A 14461-nucleotide genomic window follows, 5' to 3' on the forward strand; every position below is an offset into this window, starting at 1 on the left:
TTTTGGTGGGGATCGCAAGCAAGTAGAGATACAGTGGCAGGCCCCATCTGCCATGTGGAGCCAGAGCAGACGCACCTGTCTAGCCACTGTAACGACCCTTCTTGAAGCTGGAATATCAAAGAAGTTTCTCACTGTGTGCGTGAAGGCAAGCCCTTTGTCCCCCTCCTGGGTGTCCACGTTTGCATCTGTAAAGCGAGTGCATTGTGTTTTCCAAACTCTAAGAGGCTTTCGGCATCAGATGTTCAAGGAGTCAGTATGTACCTGAGTGCGTGAGTCTCAGTTGTGTGTGTCCTGAGTACCTAGGAAATGGTTTGGCACAGCCGCCTAGAGAGACAGGTAACTGGATCCCCAAGTAATTCCATGAACTCTGCTTCACAACTGACCCTTCCTCAAAGGCCATACCTGGGGACCACAGAAAGGTCACTGGGTCCCTGGAGTCAGATGGACACTTAGCCAGATTCAGTTTCTGCATGTGTCATGGCCGCATGGTATGTTTCATGCGAAGCAAACAAAAAACCCAATTTGGTGTAAGAGGAGAGAGTCCTGGACAGGATGTTTGGAGAATGGATGCAAGACCATCCTGCGAGTGGCAAATTATGAGAGCAGTTTCCTGGCTTCTCAGAAACTGGGTTCCCCCCATGGGGAAAATGAGGGCAACATCACCTGCGTAGTTGTGAGGAGGTGAGAGAACATTGGAGGCGCCCCCCACTGACTCATCCTAGCCGGAGCCAAGTGGCTGTGTTTTGCAGGTTAAAATGAGCCTGTTGTGTTTGTTTGGTTTTAGGAATGCAGGTTGAACTCCAAGGGCAGACACCACGGTCATCTGCTAAAAGCTGACCACAGTCATTGGAAACCAGGGAGAGATCTGTTGCAAATGAAACAGACCACTTCCCCAAAATTCCTGTGCATCCAAATCATCTTCAAGGCCTCTTAGTTCACAGCTGTCCAGGGCCAACCTGATACTCTTGGTGCCGTCAGTCTGGGTTGGAGCCAGACTGACTTCACAGCTACCCGAAGGCTGTGCTAAAGAGCCCCGTTTAGGGACCGGTGATGTCACGTGATCCTGCCACCAAATGCAGATGGCCATTCACTCGCTCAGACACCTTTTAGGAATCTCCATTCCTTATAATGAACGTTTCAAATTCCATCGGTTGGCATGCAAGACCCATTGTAATCCGATCTTTGCCCGTTTCTCCTACCACTTCTTCTTGAGCCAAGTAGGGTTGGGGTAGAGGCCATTGACTTCTTGTTTTAATTCAAACTGACCCTTCTGGCCCCAGGCCCTTTGCTGATGCTACATGGTCTCCACCTGTGACACCCCAGCAGTAAGCATGGAGCTAGGCACAGAGTGGGAGTCAGTGGGTTCTTTATTAGAAATTTATTAGAAATGATCTGGTGGGTGAGTGGATGAGTGTGTCCTTTGTTCCCTTAGGATCCCGATGGCCAAAAGCTCTTGTATTCTTATTTTGTGTCCTTAGGAAGTCATTGTGGGTCCAGAGACTACCTCCTACAGTCTGGCAGACCTGGCTCCATCCACCCACTACACGGCCAAGATCCAAGCACTGAATGGGCCTCTGAGGAGCAAACTGGTGCAGATCATCTTCACCACAAGTAAGGGGTTCAACCCTCCTCCTGCTGGAAGTCTGGGCAGCGTCCACCAATGAAAGGGACTGAGAGGGGCCGCCTCTATCCAGCACCTCTGAGCCGCTAGGCCCCGCTCCCGATAACTCTAGTCCCCCCTCGCTCAGGAGGGACAGAGTCTCCAGGAGCTCAAGGCTCTCGGCCCAGGCATCCAGCCAGTGCAGTGGGCTGCGGTGAGAGGTCTCACCCCGCCCTCTTCTCCCACAGTTGGGCTCCTGTACCCGTTCCCCAGGGACTGCTCCCAGGCAATGCTGAATGGAGACACGACCTCTGGCATCTACACCATTTATCTCAACGGTGACAAGGCCCAGGCTCTGGAAGTCTTCTGTGACATGACCTCTGATGGAGGCGGCTGGATCGTGAGTGTCACTCCCAGGCCTGGGGGAATCTGGGCAGAGGCCAGCTGGCCGGTGAGCTCCTCCCAGGCGTCTGGGCACAGGACCCAGGCGCCAAGTATCTCGGGATTGTGTCTTAGGGAAAGAGATGGCGTAGAAGCTGGGGGTTGGAACAAAATTGGGCAAAAATAGTGTTTTGGTAATTTATGTCATTTGCTCCCCCAAAGGGCTCTGTGATAAAGATAACAGTGGTCGAGGCCAGGATGTACATTAAGTTAATTAGCTCTCTCTGCTGTATTTATCAGACACTGTGCTGCCTCATCCCAATTCTATCAACCATTACCATGCAGGCCGGGGAGCATATTTGTAATGAATGAACTTATCTTTTAGAGCAGTTTGTAGCACATGAAGCAGAAAGTACACAGGGTTCCCAGATTCCCCAGCCCTCACAAACATGGCCTCCCCAGTATGGACATGGCGTCCCCCGAGTGATGCATTTGTGAACTGGGTGGGTGGTGTGAACCCCGATCTTCAGGGGACAATGCTAAGGCACAGAATGAGGGGGCGTCAAGCGCAGAGTTGGAAGCACATGAGCATTGGGGTTAGAAAAGGGGTTCTGTCCACCTGCCAAAGATGCCCCCTCTTTCCTGCAATGGCGGAGTGCACCCAGACTCACTGGTCCCATTGGCAGGTGTTCCTGCGACGCAAGAATGGACGCGAGGATTTCTACCGGAACTGGAAGGCCTACGCTGCCGGGTTTGGGGACCGCAGGGAAGAATTCTGGCTTGGTAATGCAACTCTACCTCTGAGCACCCCTACTTCTGCCCTCCTTGGCATTTGTCCTAAGCCACAGAGACCTCAGGGGAGGAGGGGAGGAGAGGATGAGGAAGGAAACAATGGCCCTGGAAGTCGACGGTATCAATGAAGCACAAAAAGCTGGTCCAGGGACAGAGCAAGCTCTGCTGGTCCTTAAGGATGAGCGTGGCTGTGCATCATTCCCTGAGCCATGCACAGACTCATCCTCACTGGCCCCATGAACTGCTTCTGTCCTGGGCTCCAGGGCTGACATGGGTGCCTGTATGTAGCAAGAACTTCTAAGCCGCAGCGCCCCTGCCAGTCACAAAGCCAGTCACAAAGCTCCACCTTTCACGGAGGGAGGTAGCGGAGCCTGGGAGAGGCTGGAGGGACAGAGATACCCAGGGGATTGTACCTGCAGCTCAGAAACCTCAGGCACCCCGCCAGGTAGTGCACCAGCAAGGCCGATCGGCAGCCCAGTGTAGACGACATCGGCCTCCTCAGAGTGGGCCCAGCCACGGCTCATACAGGAAAAGAGAGGAATTTGGGGCCTCACCTGTCACCCACAGGGCTGGACAACCTGAGCAAAATCACAGCCCAAGGGCAGTACGAGCTCCGGGTAGACCTTCAAGACCACGGGACAGCCGCCTACGCCGTGTACGACAAGTTCAGTGTGGGAGACGCCAAGTCGCGCTACAAGCTGAAGGTGGAGGGCTACAGCGGGACGGCAGGTAGGCAGCCCCGCCGCAGAGCTCCTGGGGGGCTTCGCTAAGTCCTCCAGCCATCACCCCTTCGTTCATGAGTCCACCTGAGAGCCCATTCTAGGCACTCATCAGAAGAACTAGAAGCGTACAGGTTAGGGAGAGATTTTGATCACGGAAATGTAGAGTAGCCTGGGAATCTGGCCAATGGTTTGTCGCTACCACCACTCACAGAAGGTCATTTTCCTTGTGTTTTGTGGTGTCTGTCGTAAAGTGATGGAAAAAGGGTCTCTCGGGGGCTTTCACACTCATCTCATCCAGTACTTCCGAATGTATCAAGGACGTATGGCCCACGGAGGTCCTGCTTCTGCGCAGGTGCTGGCTGACGTGGGTCCCCGGGGCCCGGGGGGGCGCAAGCCCACTCTTCCCGAATGACGAGTCCCTGGTGCAGCCACTGTGCACTGTGGATGGTGCACAGCACTGTGAGCAGCAGACAGTCCCCTCGGTCTCTCAAGTGCTCGACATTCTCTCTCTCTCTGTCTCTGTTTGTATGTAATGTAGTCATTTATGTTTACATCATTTTGTGCATTTTTCCATCTCAGTTGCAATCCCTGTGGGCTTCCCATCACCAAATCACCCGTGTGCCCTCACCACAATCCAAGGCATTTCCCTCCCCGCACTGTTTCTGATCCCATTCCCCGCTCCACCCCCACAAAATGTCTCTGGTCTATAGCTGTTCATCATTATCATTATTTTCTCGCCTGGTCCATTATACTCCTGCTATGAGTGAAACCATCCGGTATTTTTCCTTTTCTTTCTGGCTTATCTCACTAAGCATGATCTTTTCCAGCTCCATCCATGTTGCTGCAAAAGGCATGTGTTTCTTTTTTTTTTTTTTTTTTGGTTGCTGAGTAATATTCCATTGTGTGTACGTGCCACATCTTTTTAATGCAGTCATCCATAGACTCTCTTCTAATCCATCCCTGCAGGCCATCCTCTGCTGTCGCGTGCACCCCCATGCACAGGGGTGCACAGGGACTCACTACCTCTCGCGCACCTCTCTTTCCATGTCTGGTGCATAATCTAGTTGAGGTCTTGGGTCTTTCCTGACGTGCAGTGACCTCTGTGTGCTTGGCTGGCTCCGCGTTGGACACATAAGTAGGGCAACAGCACGCACTCGGGCCGACCAGGGGGCAGATGCCTTTCAGATAACTGACATGTATCTTCTCCCATTTCACTCTCACAAAAGCCGCTCTATGAAGCTAAATGGCTGGGCCAGGCTCAGAACAGGTTGGTAACCTGCTCAGGTGGGGCCCCTGGCACAAGGTGGGTCCAGGTGCAAGTGTACCTGCAGCCTGTTTGTTCAGTAACCAGGAGAGAGCAGGCCCGGGAGTGTGGCCGGCTCCTACCCACCTAGGGGTGGTGTTCAGCTCCGTTCATGAAAACAGATGCCGTGGCACGTGTCCAACCTCTCAGCGCCCTGCAGGAAACCTCCAGAGAGATGAAAACATCCAGATAAAGATTTGGCAAGAGCCAGGCTCAGCCTCAGGAGTGACTGGGCTCTTTCGAGAGGGCAGTCTGGTGGTAATGAAGAGAAAGACCCCGGGGCCCAAATGGTTTTCATTCTTGCTGCCCTCAAAGAATTCTGACATTTTATACCTGGCAATAAATACCTCTTTGGTTGAGGAGCCTTCGGGCAAGAGGATACTGTTACCCAGTAATGGACCCACCAGCAGCAGGAATGTGGCCTCCGCCCACCCTGCTCCCCAGGGAGACACAGAGCAGCACTGTGCCCTCCTCAGATGGCCCTTGTTCTGCATCCTCTGGCGCAGGAGAGCTTCTTGTCTCCTCAGGGACCGCGGGCGTCCTCGGAGTCCAGACATCCTTATGCACAGCACTGGCTGGGGGAGGGTCCAGGGACCCAGAGCAAAGGACCTTTCAATGGTCCTGTGAGTAGCAGGCACTACACACCCAAGCCCGGTGGCATCGTAGGGGGTAGGCTTCTCGTGTCAGAATCGGGAGCACTGGTCAGCTCAACGCAGTAGAAAGGACTCTACGCGGCATGTTATCTGTGACATGTCATCTCCGAAGGGGGTAATTGTAAACATGGCTATACCTGCTTACGTTGGGGTGAGGGAACGCATGCCATGATTAAATGCAGATGGCAGAGCTTACTCGCTGAGCGCTTTTATGTGAAGGGAATGGAAAAAGTCATCGTAAAAATAACAGTCATCATAGGTATTTGCATATCACCCAGTCTGTTTAGCATGCACCTTTAGACTGACTGTTCCAGCTGCGGTGTGAGGCCCGTAGCAATCTGTGGCTTCTTTTTCATGTGTGCACTTATTTTTTAAGGTTTATTTATGCAACTGGGGTACAGGCCAGAGGTGTGGGGGTGGGGGTGAGAGGATTCACCAGAGACAGAGTGGGGAGCAGAACAGGCGGATCTACTGAAGTACCCTGCTCAGAGGAGCAGGAGGTGACGCAGGAGAGATCTACTGTGCCCATGAGGTCAGCCCCCTGGCTGGGGATCAAACTCCTGCAGCAGAGAGCTTCCTAGTGCTGCGTTTCAACTCGCAGCTGCACCAAGGAGGGCCCTGTGGGTTCTATTGTAGAAATGAGGGCGAGCAAGGGCCTTGGCTTCAGTGTGGTCCATTGACCTACCCCAAGTGCAAGTCACATGAGCAAGGTCACGGACAAAGTAAAGAATCAGAAAGAGCATGGGGCGTGAAGCCAGGCCCTGCAAAGACCCCTGCCGCCCCGGTGCCACCACCATATGCCTCACTGATGTGCTCACATTCCATGTGCTCCAAGTGTGATTCTCATTCTTGTCCAGTGTCCAAACCCAGTGCACCCCAGGGCCCTTCGGTTGTCTGCCTTCGCTGAGACACTGAGACACTCCTGCCGGGAGATGTCAGGAGCACCGCTCTCTCTCTCTCTCCCAGGTGACTCGATGGCCTACCACAACGGCAGGTCCTTCTCCACCTTTGACAAGGATACGGACTCCGCCATCACCAACTGTGCCCTGTCCTACAAGGGGGCTTTCTGGTACAAGAACTGTCACCGTGTCAATCTGATGGGGAGATACGGGGACAATAACCACAGTCAGGTGAGTGAGTGGCAAGGGTCCCGGGCAGGGTTGGAAGTCAGGTGGCGGCGATGGGAGAGCAGTACAGTCCCTCCATTCTGACACACCAGAGAAATGTCAGGGACACGGCAGGTCAGGTCAGGCCACAGCCACAGCACCTGTGTCAGGCCACACGCACTCGGGAACACCCCCGGTGCAGTGGATTGGAAACGTGGGAAGTGTTCCTGGAACAGAACCTTTGTCTGAACCCCCAAATGAGAGCAGGTAAAAGAGGAGGCCCTGTCAGTGAGGAGGGGTGATGCTAGCCCCGGGCACTGCCGCCCTCACCTCTGCAGAGCCCAGCAACACCTTGGAAAGACTACAGGTGTCTAGTGGCTTGATGGTCTGACGCACACGTAAGCCCGGATGATGGGCTGCTGAGGTCGGTGTAGGGTGGGAGGTAGAACCTGAGCCCCCCTCCCTGCCTGCGGTCCTGGCATTGCCCTGACACCACAAGGTGCTGAACCCCACCCCCACCATCACAGAAACAGAATGCTCTTGTGCTATCTTTGATGAAGCCAGCTAATGTCGCCTAACGGCACTCAACTCACTGTATGCGATGTAGGAGCCTGGGGTCACACCTCCACAGACTTATATCAGCACCCCCTCTCCCCATCCTCCTCTGACAGCCTCAGGTTTGCGGTCAGATTTCTAGGGGGGACGGTGTTGGCTTGCTGAAGAGTCTGGCCTGATCCTTTGCCCCATTCCTTTACACTCCTCATACGTACGAGATCGCTCATTCTCTCTGTCGGTGACCGCTCGGCGTCCTCCCTCCCAGGTCAGCTGTTTTTGGCCAATGGCAGGATTTCTGCCGAGTTGAGACTGGGAAAGTAATAAAGCAAGCAAGCACGTCCTCTCACTGCGGCAGCTCCTTCAGCACCTCATGGAATGTTGTGTCATCGTTTCGAGATCATCACTATGAGGCTTTGGGGAAAAAGAATGAAGGGGGCTGCTAACCGGTCACGATCATTTCTCTGTCACGAGCACTAAGCATAAGCACATGCCAGGTAGCAAAGCTAGTGTCCCGCCACCGTGCTTCCTGCCATTCCCTGTGTAAATGCTCCACAGTGACATCCTGTGACCCGGAGACGCCCCTGCAGGCAGTTCTCTGACTGTCCCTCAGGACCTGAGTTCTCTCAGTTCCTTTCCTTCCAGCAGTGGCCGGTGTCAGCAGCCGCCATTTTGTTTCCAGATATCATTTCAAAGCTCATTGAAAATTCAAGGCACTCGCGTCGCGGCACGTAAAAAAGCAGGTCCAATTCAGTGCCTCTGAAAGTGTGCACAGTGTAGGCAGGAGACAGGCAAGAGACAGGTGTGGGGCCACCGGTGTTTTGACGGCCCGGCTGAGCGTGTTTTGTTCGGTGAACTCCTCAGCGGTGGCCACAGAGCACCCTTGCGCCATGGAGAGTCACCGGGGCGGGGGCTTGTCTTGTGTTTTTCACAGGGTGTCAACTGGTTCCACTGGAAGGGCCACGAATACTCTATCCAGTTTGCTGAAATGAAGCTGAGACCCAGCAACTTCCGAAACCTGGAAGGCAGGCGCAAGCGGGCGTGAACTCCGGGGACCCCATGGAGAGTGGCGCGTGTGGCCCAGAGAGAGGAAGAATTTTACCAAAGCTTCAGTGCAACCAGCCCACCCGCCAGGCCTTACCTGGGCATGTGGCAGGAGTGAAAGTTGACCCTGGTTCTTCGGGCCCTACCCCCTGACCCCCCACCTCCGCGACTCCTCCCTTCACACCAAAGATGACCTCTCCGGCAGGTTTCTGTTTTGTTGTTTGATTCAACAAGGAACCTTCCAGTGACAACATCACATGGTTTTCCTTCTCTTGGGTGGCTCTGGGAACAGGAAAGGGGTAGGCTGTGCAGTGGTAGTGTGAGTTAGAGCCAGGTGTATTGTACACAAAGCTGTATAATTAATGATGAGTATTTTTGGTAGCCGTGACCACGTGTGTCATTGGGAGTGCCCCCCCCCCTTTTTTTTTACATGCCATGCAACGGAATCCCGAAAAGCAATCCTGTTTCAAGGTTAAGGATATGATTAATATTATTAATATAATAATAATGGTGGTGATGAAAACTAAGGATTTTTAAAGAGACTTTCTTTTCCAAAACACGGCTGGACAGTACCTGATTGTTATTGTTTTTTAATAAAAGCACAAGTACTTTTCTGTGTGGCTGCTGTGTTGCCTTTAGTTGGGAAGCCCGAGTCCCACCAAGCCCGCGTGCTTGAGCCATGTCGGAAAGGAGAGGTAAGGAGAGATGGGGGTCCGGTGAGGTGGGGGGTGGGGCGCTGAGCCCAAGGTGGGGGAGGCAAGGGCCCAGGCAGGGAGGAAGCAAGACAGGCGTTGGCGTTGACCCACGTGTATAAGGTCAGAGAAAACGTTCAGTGAGGCTTCATCCTCTTAGCTCCACGTCCACATCTTGTGGGTGGTGGTTTTTTGTATCTCTTTTCCAGTGCAGTGGTCTCTCTATAGAAAGTGTAGCTTTTCTATGTGTTTTTCAGTGCAATCTGCTACAAATTCTATGCCATGATCACACAAGGAATAGCATCCCCGTGGGCAGTCTTGCCAAATTCAAAGCTGGCCTGTCTCTCTCTCCCTCCCTGCCTCCCTGAGCTCGCCCGGCCTGTTTCCTCACTTGGGCTTCCTTACCTATGGGGCAACCTTGTCCCTGGCAGCCATCCCTGGTGCCTGACCCAGTAAGTGGCAAGAGGCTTGCCCCTTTGGGTGGCCAGTACCCTATGAGAAAGTAAAGAAGGCTTTTAACAGCGGTCTTCTGGCCCCCACATTCTCATCTCCCATGGGCACTTGAGGAAACGCTGTGTTTCCTTGAGACGTGGGCCAGCGGGGAGAAAGTACAGGCTGCAGAAAGAGGGGTGTGCTGGGGACGTTGCCCGCACTCGCCCATCAAGCGCCTGTCATCCCCAGGTCTCGGGACTGGAGACAAGTTCTGGTGGGGACATCTCCTTTCCTACTCAGAGCCTCCAGTGGGAAATAGCCCGTTGGCCACCAGCCTCCGCCCGAATGCTTGTGCTGGTAGAGGTGGGGGCAGGCTCCCTCCTCGCCAGCCCCGCAGGTCTGTTTGTACTCAGCAAGTAGGAGACTGAAACACTCATCCCCTTTGTCCTTTCACAACAAGGCGGGTGGAGGAGAAGCTATTTCCAGTTCATTCTCTTAGGGGTTTCCCGCAAATGGACTTGTTTAATGAAAGCCTTTGGGCTGATAGGCCTCATTCAAATGGAATGTGATGGCTCAGAAGCAAAGATCAGAGGAATCTGGCTCCAAGGGATCTTCTGCTGCTGAGTTTATCTTGCTTTAATAAATGCTGTCAGCTGTCACGTTATGCCTGGTGCCAGCTCAGCTCCTCAGAGTGTCGCCTGCAGCTGCAGCCATAGCCATGCTAGCCGCTCCCGCCGCCGGGTAGCCCACACAAGGGGCGCCCCAAAACAAACCGACACACACACCCCTCCGGCCTAGGAAAGATGGCTCTTTACTCCTTGATGGTCTGGTCGCCCTGGGAAGCGGCGCAAGAATAAATTGTGCTGGGGCAGAAAGACTGAGCAGAGGTCGTTCGCCATGGCCACCTCGGCCCCGTGGTGCATTTGGGGACCAGGTGGGAAGAAGGGCGTGAGGCTGTAGCCTTCCAAAGCCTCACTGTTGAAAGTGTGAGCTCCCCCTTTCTCACACACCCCGCAGTCCTCCTGACTCTGCTTTGTCCATGGCCCGTCTATTTGGAAAGGGCCGACATTGTGGTGCTCATTCAAGGTCTTTGGGGGGCCTCCAGCCCCAGGTGTGCGGGCTTCACCAGCCCCGCCCCAGCCCCGCCCCCAGCAGCCCTTGAAAGGCCTGTGAAATCCGCCAGTGTACTCCCAGGATCTCAGGCCTCCTGTCCGGTGTCGTGTCGGAGCAGAAGACAGCTGGGGTGTCGGAGGTGCGGTGAGTGTGTGGAACTTCACTTGCCAACTGTATCTCTGCACCTCCTCCACGGCTGATAGTTTACCTCCTCTGCTAACAGTCACAAGACCTGTCACTTTCCACGTCCACACCACTGTCTCTTCAGGGTTCGTGTAAGTGCTCCCTAATGTTGCCCCCTCTATCCCAGAGGGTCTCTGCACCTCAGAGACCACTGCTGGTCTTGTGGAATCGGACCAGCCTCGTGCTACCCAGACAGAACACCAGCCTTAGTTTCCTTCAGCCAATAAGAGGAAACAGCATTTGAGGAGACGGCAAGTAGTTGACTGTGTGGACCAAGAGAGCAGCAGTCGGGTGTGGAAAAGGACCGTCCTGCTCTTAGGCAGGGGACAGGGTTTTTTTGTACAAAGGAATGAAAAATAAAGGGGATGGGCAGGGCACTGCAGGCTTAAGGAGAACACCTGCCGTGTAACTTCCTGAGGAGCTTGTCAGGAATGCCCTTCTCTGCAGCATGCAAGGAGCTAGCCCTGTTGATCGAAGAGGGATCATGGGAGAGACCGCTAAGCTTAGCAGCTGGGACAGGAGCTAAGCCCCAGTCCTCCCTCGGTCACCATGTGCCCTGTGTAGTGGCCGCCCCTGTAGGAATGGTCCTCCACTTAGATTCTCGTCAGGGTTCCTGACGGGCTCCCCCACCGCAGAGGCTGCCCTGGCTCCCAATACCACCACCCTCCCTACGTGCCTGCTCTTTCCCCCTGTCACTCCCCTTCACACCTTGCTCCCTGTAGTGAGCAGTGGCTTGTCAGCATGCCAACTGTTTTCTGGTGCTGGAGAATTTCCCATGCTGTGGGTATTCCAGGACAAGGAGAGGGACATCCCAGAAACCCCAGTCCTGCCTGCTCTAAATAGGTTCTGCCATCCAGTGCCTCAAGAGAAAACGTACTGTGGTGTACAAGACTGTGAATGGTCAAGGAACTGTAATGCAGTCGGTGTGCAGTTCCGAGAAGACCAAGCATGTGGTTGTCAAGTCCAGCAGTGAAGTCACCTCTTGGGTAAATGTGCGCCCAAACCAACGAAAATGTGGGCCCAAAGCAGGGTCTCCGAAGCCTTAAGCCTGGCACAGCGTAAGGCACTTGTGGTGGGGACCGGTAGAAAAGGATCAGAAGTGTCCTTGTCCGGACAAGTGTGGGAGGAAAAAGGCAAACTGAAAACGGAGATCAAGCTGCCACTGGTAGCCTCCCCACCGCCCTCTACCGTGTCATAGGTTTCGACCTTCATCCGGGCCCGAGAAGATGTGCGGCTTCTTCATCTGTCTCTGCTCCGCGTGCCTCCTGCAGGTCTCCTTCCGGCTCCATCCTTGGTCCTGCTTCTCCAGTCTCCTCCTCAGCTTCTCCTCCCTGCTCCGCTGCACCCTCATGGGGGGGGGGGGGGGGAGAGGGGCAGGGACCCTGGAACCTCCTCTTTTCCTGGGGAGCCTCTGTGACAATGCCCTCCTTTAGTTTTTATCCCACTTGTCTAGGGAGGCACGGATGTCAGGGTGCAGCCTCAGGAGAGTTTGTGTCAGGGTTCCTTTCTGTCCGAGCCTGCCTTCACTCTTGAAGCCTCAAGGGAAAAGCCCTCGGGGACGTGGGGCTCTCGGGCTCTGCCAGTTGGGTAGCAGAGAAGGCCTTTGCCTTGAGCAAGGAACCCCAGTAAAAGGCATGCTTGTGCGCTGGATCCCCAGCAGCTCAGGAGGCCCAGAAGCAGTGGTGTCTGTGGGTCCCTGGCCAGCGCCGAGGGGGACATGGCAGTATTTTTTCTGAAGTGGTGTCTGCTTCTGGTGGATCCGGGCATCCAACCCAGGGCTCTCGCTACCTGGCTGGCCTCCTGTGGTTTCGTAAGGATTTCCTGAGACAACTTGGTATACTTCCTGTTCCATCGGAACCATTTCCTGAGATCCTTGTAGAAAATCCCTTTTCTGCTTAGCCTCGGGTGACTTCTGATGCTGACAGTCAGATACCAGGACTGCTCCTCTCTTCCCACAAAGCACATGCCCTGCACAGCTGCTGGCACAGTGAAGGTGCCCCTGGGCTGGGGGCTTTGTGTAGCCAAGATCACTTGAACAAGACAGCAACCCCCTGAGTGGGGTGGGGGGGTGGGAGGGGGCAGGTGACCTGGCCACAGGCAGCTAGCGCCAGACCAAAGTTTACAGCATACAGCAGGTCTCCTGATTCCAATGTGTGCACAGAAAGGAGATCTTAGTCCTTTCGGAAATCCACAGGACACTAACTAGGAAAAGGTTGATATCCGTGTAACAGGTGTGTGCTGAATGCCTTCCAAGTGGAGGAATTCATCAGTGTGAGAGAGAAAAGGACCCTCACCGTGTCAGAATTGGTATTTTAAGAGGAAGGAGGAACAGTAGAGGAGCCCCTGAAGGGGAGAAGACAGGCCGATGGCAGGGGGTGCGGTGCAAGCAGGGAAAGGGAGAGAAGGTGCTAGAGTGTAACAGGTACAGGTTTCATGGACTGCGCCCCTACTCCAGATGCTGGCACTCCAAATCCCATCAGTACCAAGAAGAAGCACGTAGGGACCTGAGGGAGGGTGGAGCTGAGCAGCCAGGTTGGGATAAAAGCAGACCAGGTTGGGATAAAAGTGGGCTCTAGGGGGACCTGGTGGTTCGTTCGCAGCTGATGGTTTTGGCGCGCAATCGGTTTTCAGCGTGCCGGTGGAGTCCCCGTCAGCAGAACTGGTAGGACATCCTAGTTAACGTGTGTTTCTCTCCCTCTTTCCCTGGGTTATTCCTCTACCTTTCTCCCTATAAAGAAACCCATTATTTAACCTTTTGAGTGTGTCCATAGTACGATTGAATCGTAAGCGCACGGGTGAAGACCCACAGACAGGCAACCCAATTCACATTGGGGTGCCCTGTAACAAGAGCAGGGATCTATGGCAGGATGTTGTTTTCCTGGCAGGGGCGGGAACGGGAGGGGGGCTTCTTAGCTAAGGGCTGGGAGGTATGAGGCCAAGGTACTGCGGAAATGCTGGCTGCTTGGCATGAGCGAGCACTTTCCTCACTGTGAAACCGGGCACAAGCAGTCCCGAGGGGGTTCTGTACAGAGCACAGAGCGCATGCTCCAGAGAAGGTGGCCGGCTGTTCTTCAGATTGTTGCAGGTGCACCTTGGCGCACCTCGCCTGCAGTGACCTGCGTGTTGTCCAACAGCTGGCCACACAGCCTGTCCTCTGGGACCACGGCAGCTTCCAGCTCTTCTCCATGGCTCCCCGCCCCCAGCTGCGGTCCTTGTGGCCCTGGAGAACCCCGTTGCTCGCTCCTGGCGGACTGTGCTGATGGGTTCTCCTCGATTTCTCATTATCGCGCCCCTTTGAAAAGATTGTCTTTCTTGATGCATACAGAACTGGGGTACAGGCCAGTGAGAGGATTCCCCAGAGACAGAGTGGGGAGCAGAACAGATCGATGGAGGGAGTACAGTGCTGAGGGGAGCAGCGGGCGGGTCAGGAGAGGTCTGCCAGACTGTCTGGCTGCCTAGAGGCCTCCAGGAGCAAGGGCGGTGGAGAAGCTCTGTAAAGAATAGGAGGAAGTTCCCCCCCACCACCACCACCACCCAGGAAGGAGCAGGGGCCTCAGGGCAGAGACTCTGCAGGGGTCTGAGTTTCACAGGCTTTGCAAAAGGAAAACCAGAAGGGCCTGGAAGCAGGGGAGAAAGAGGGGAGGGGAGGAAGGGAGTGGGCAGCAACATAGGAATTCAGTCCCTCAGGCTCTTGTGAACCAGCATCAGGATTTTGGTGGTTTTCCTAAATGCAATGAGAAGGGACTAAGCAATCTCAAGAGAGTATTAGGACCACATGTGCTTCAAAACGAAGAAAGTGTCTTTGTTGTGGTTTGGGTTTTGACAGGGAGGTGCAATCGAGGGCTAAGAGGCCCGTGGCGGGATGCAGGTGAAGGCGATGGAGCCAGC

General features: G+C 54.5%; 1 protein-coding gene across 2 annotated transcripts in view; it reads left to right on the top strand.

Moving 5' to 3' along the window:
* TNC (tenascin C) overlaps positions 1 to 8712 on the top strand; it is an 86210-nt gene extending 77498 nt beyond the window's left edge. For both annotated transcript variants that reach the window (XM_004677399.2, XM_012721607.1), the window contains 6 exons: positions 1479 to 1611; positions 1849 to 2000; positions 2668 to 2764; positions 3341 to 3502; positions 6418 to 6581; positions 8044 to 8712. In XM_004677399.2, the coding sequence (XP_004677456.1) occupies positions 1479 to 1611; positions 1849 to 2000; positions 2668 to 2764; positions 3341 to 3502; positions 6418 to 6581; positions 8044 to 8154 (819 nt within the window). In that variant the 3' untranslated portion in view covers positions 8155 to 8712. The remainder of the gene's footprint in view (positions 1 to 1478; positions 1612 to 1848; positions 2001 to 2667; positions 2765 to 3340; positions 3503 to 6417; positions 6582 to 8043) is intronic.
* The last annotated feature ends 5749 nt before the right edge of the window (positions 8713 to 14461 follow it).

This window comes from Condylura cristata, unplaced genomic scaffold (assembly GCF_000260355.1).
Source record: "Condylura cristata isolate star-nosed mole 26May11 unplaced genomic scaffold, ConCri1.0 scaffold00006, whole genome shotgun sequence".
Taxonomy (NCBI): Eukaryota; Metazoa; Chordata; class Mammalia; order Eulipotyphla; family Talpidae; genus Condylura; species Condylura cristata.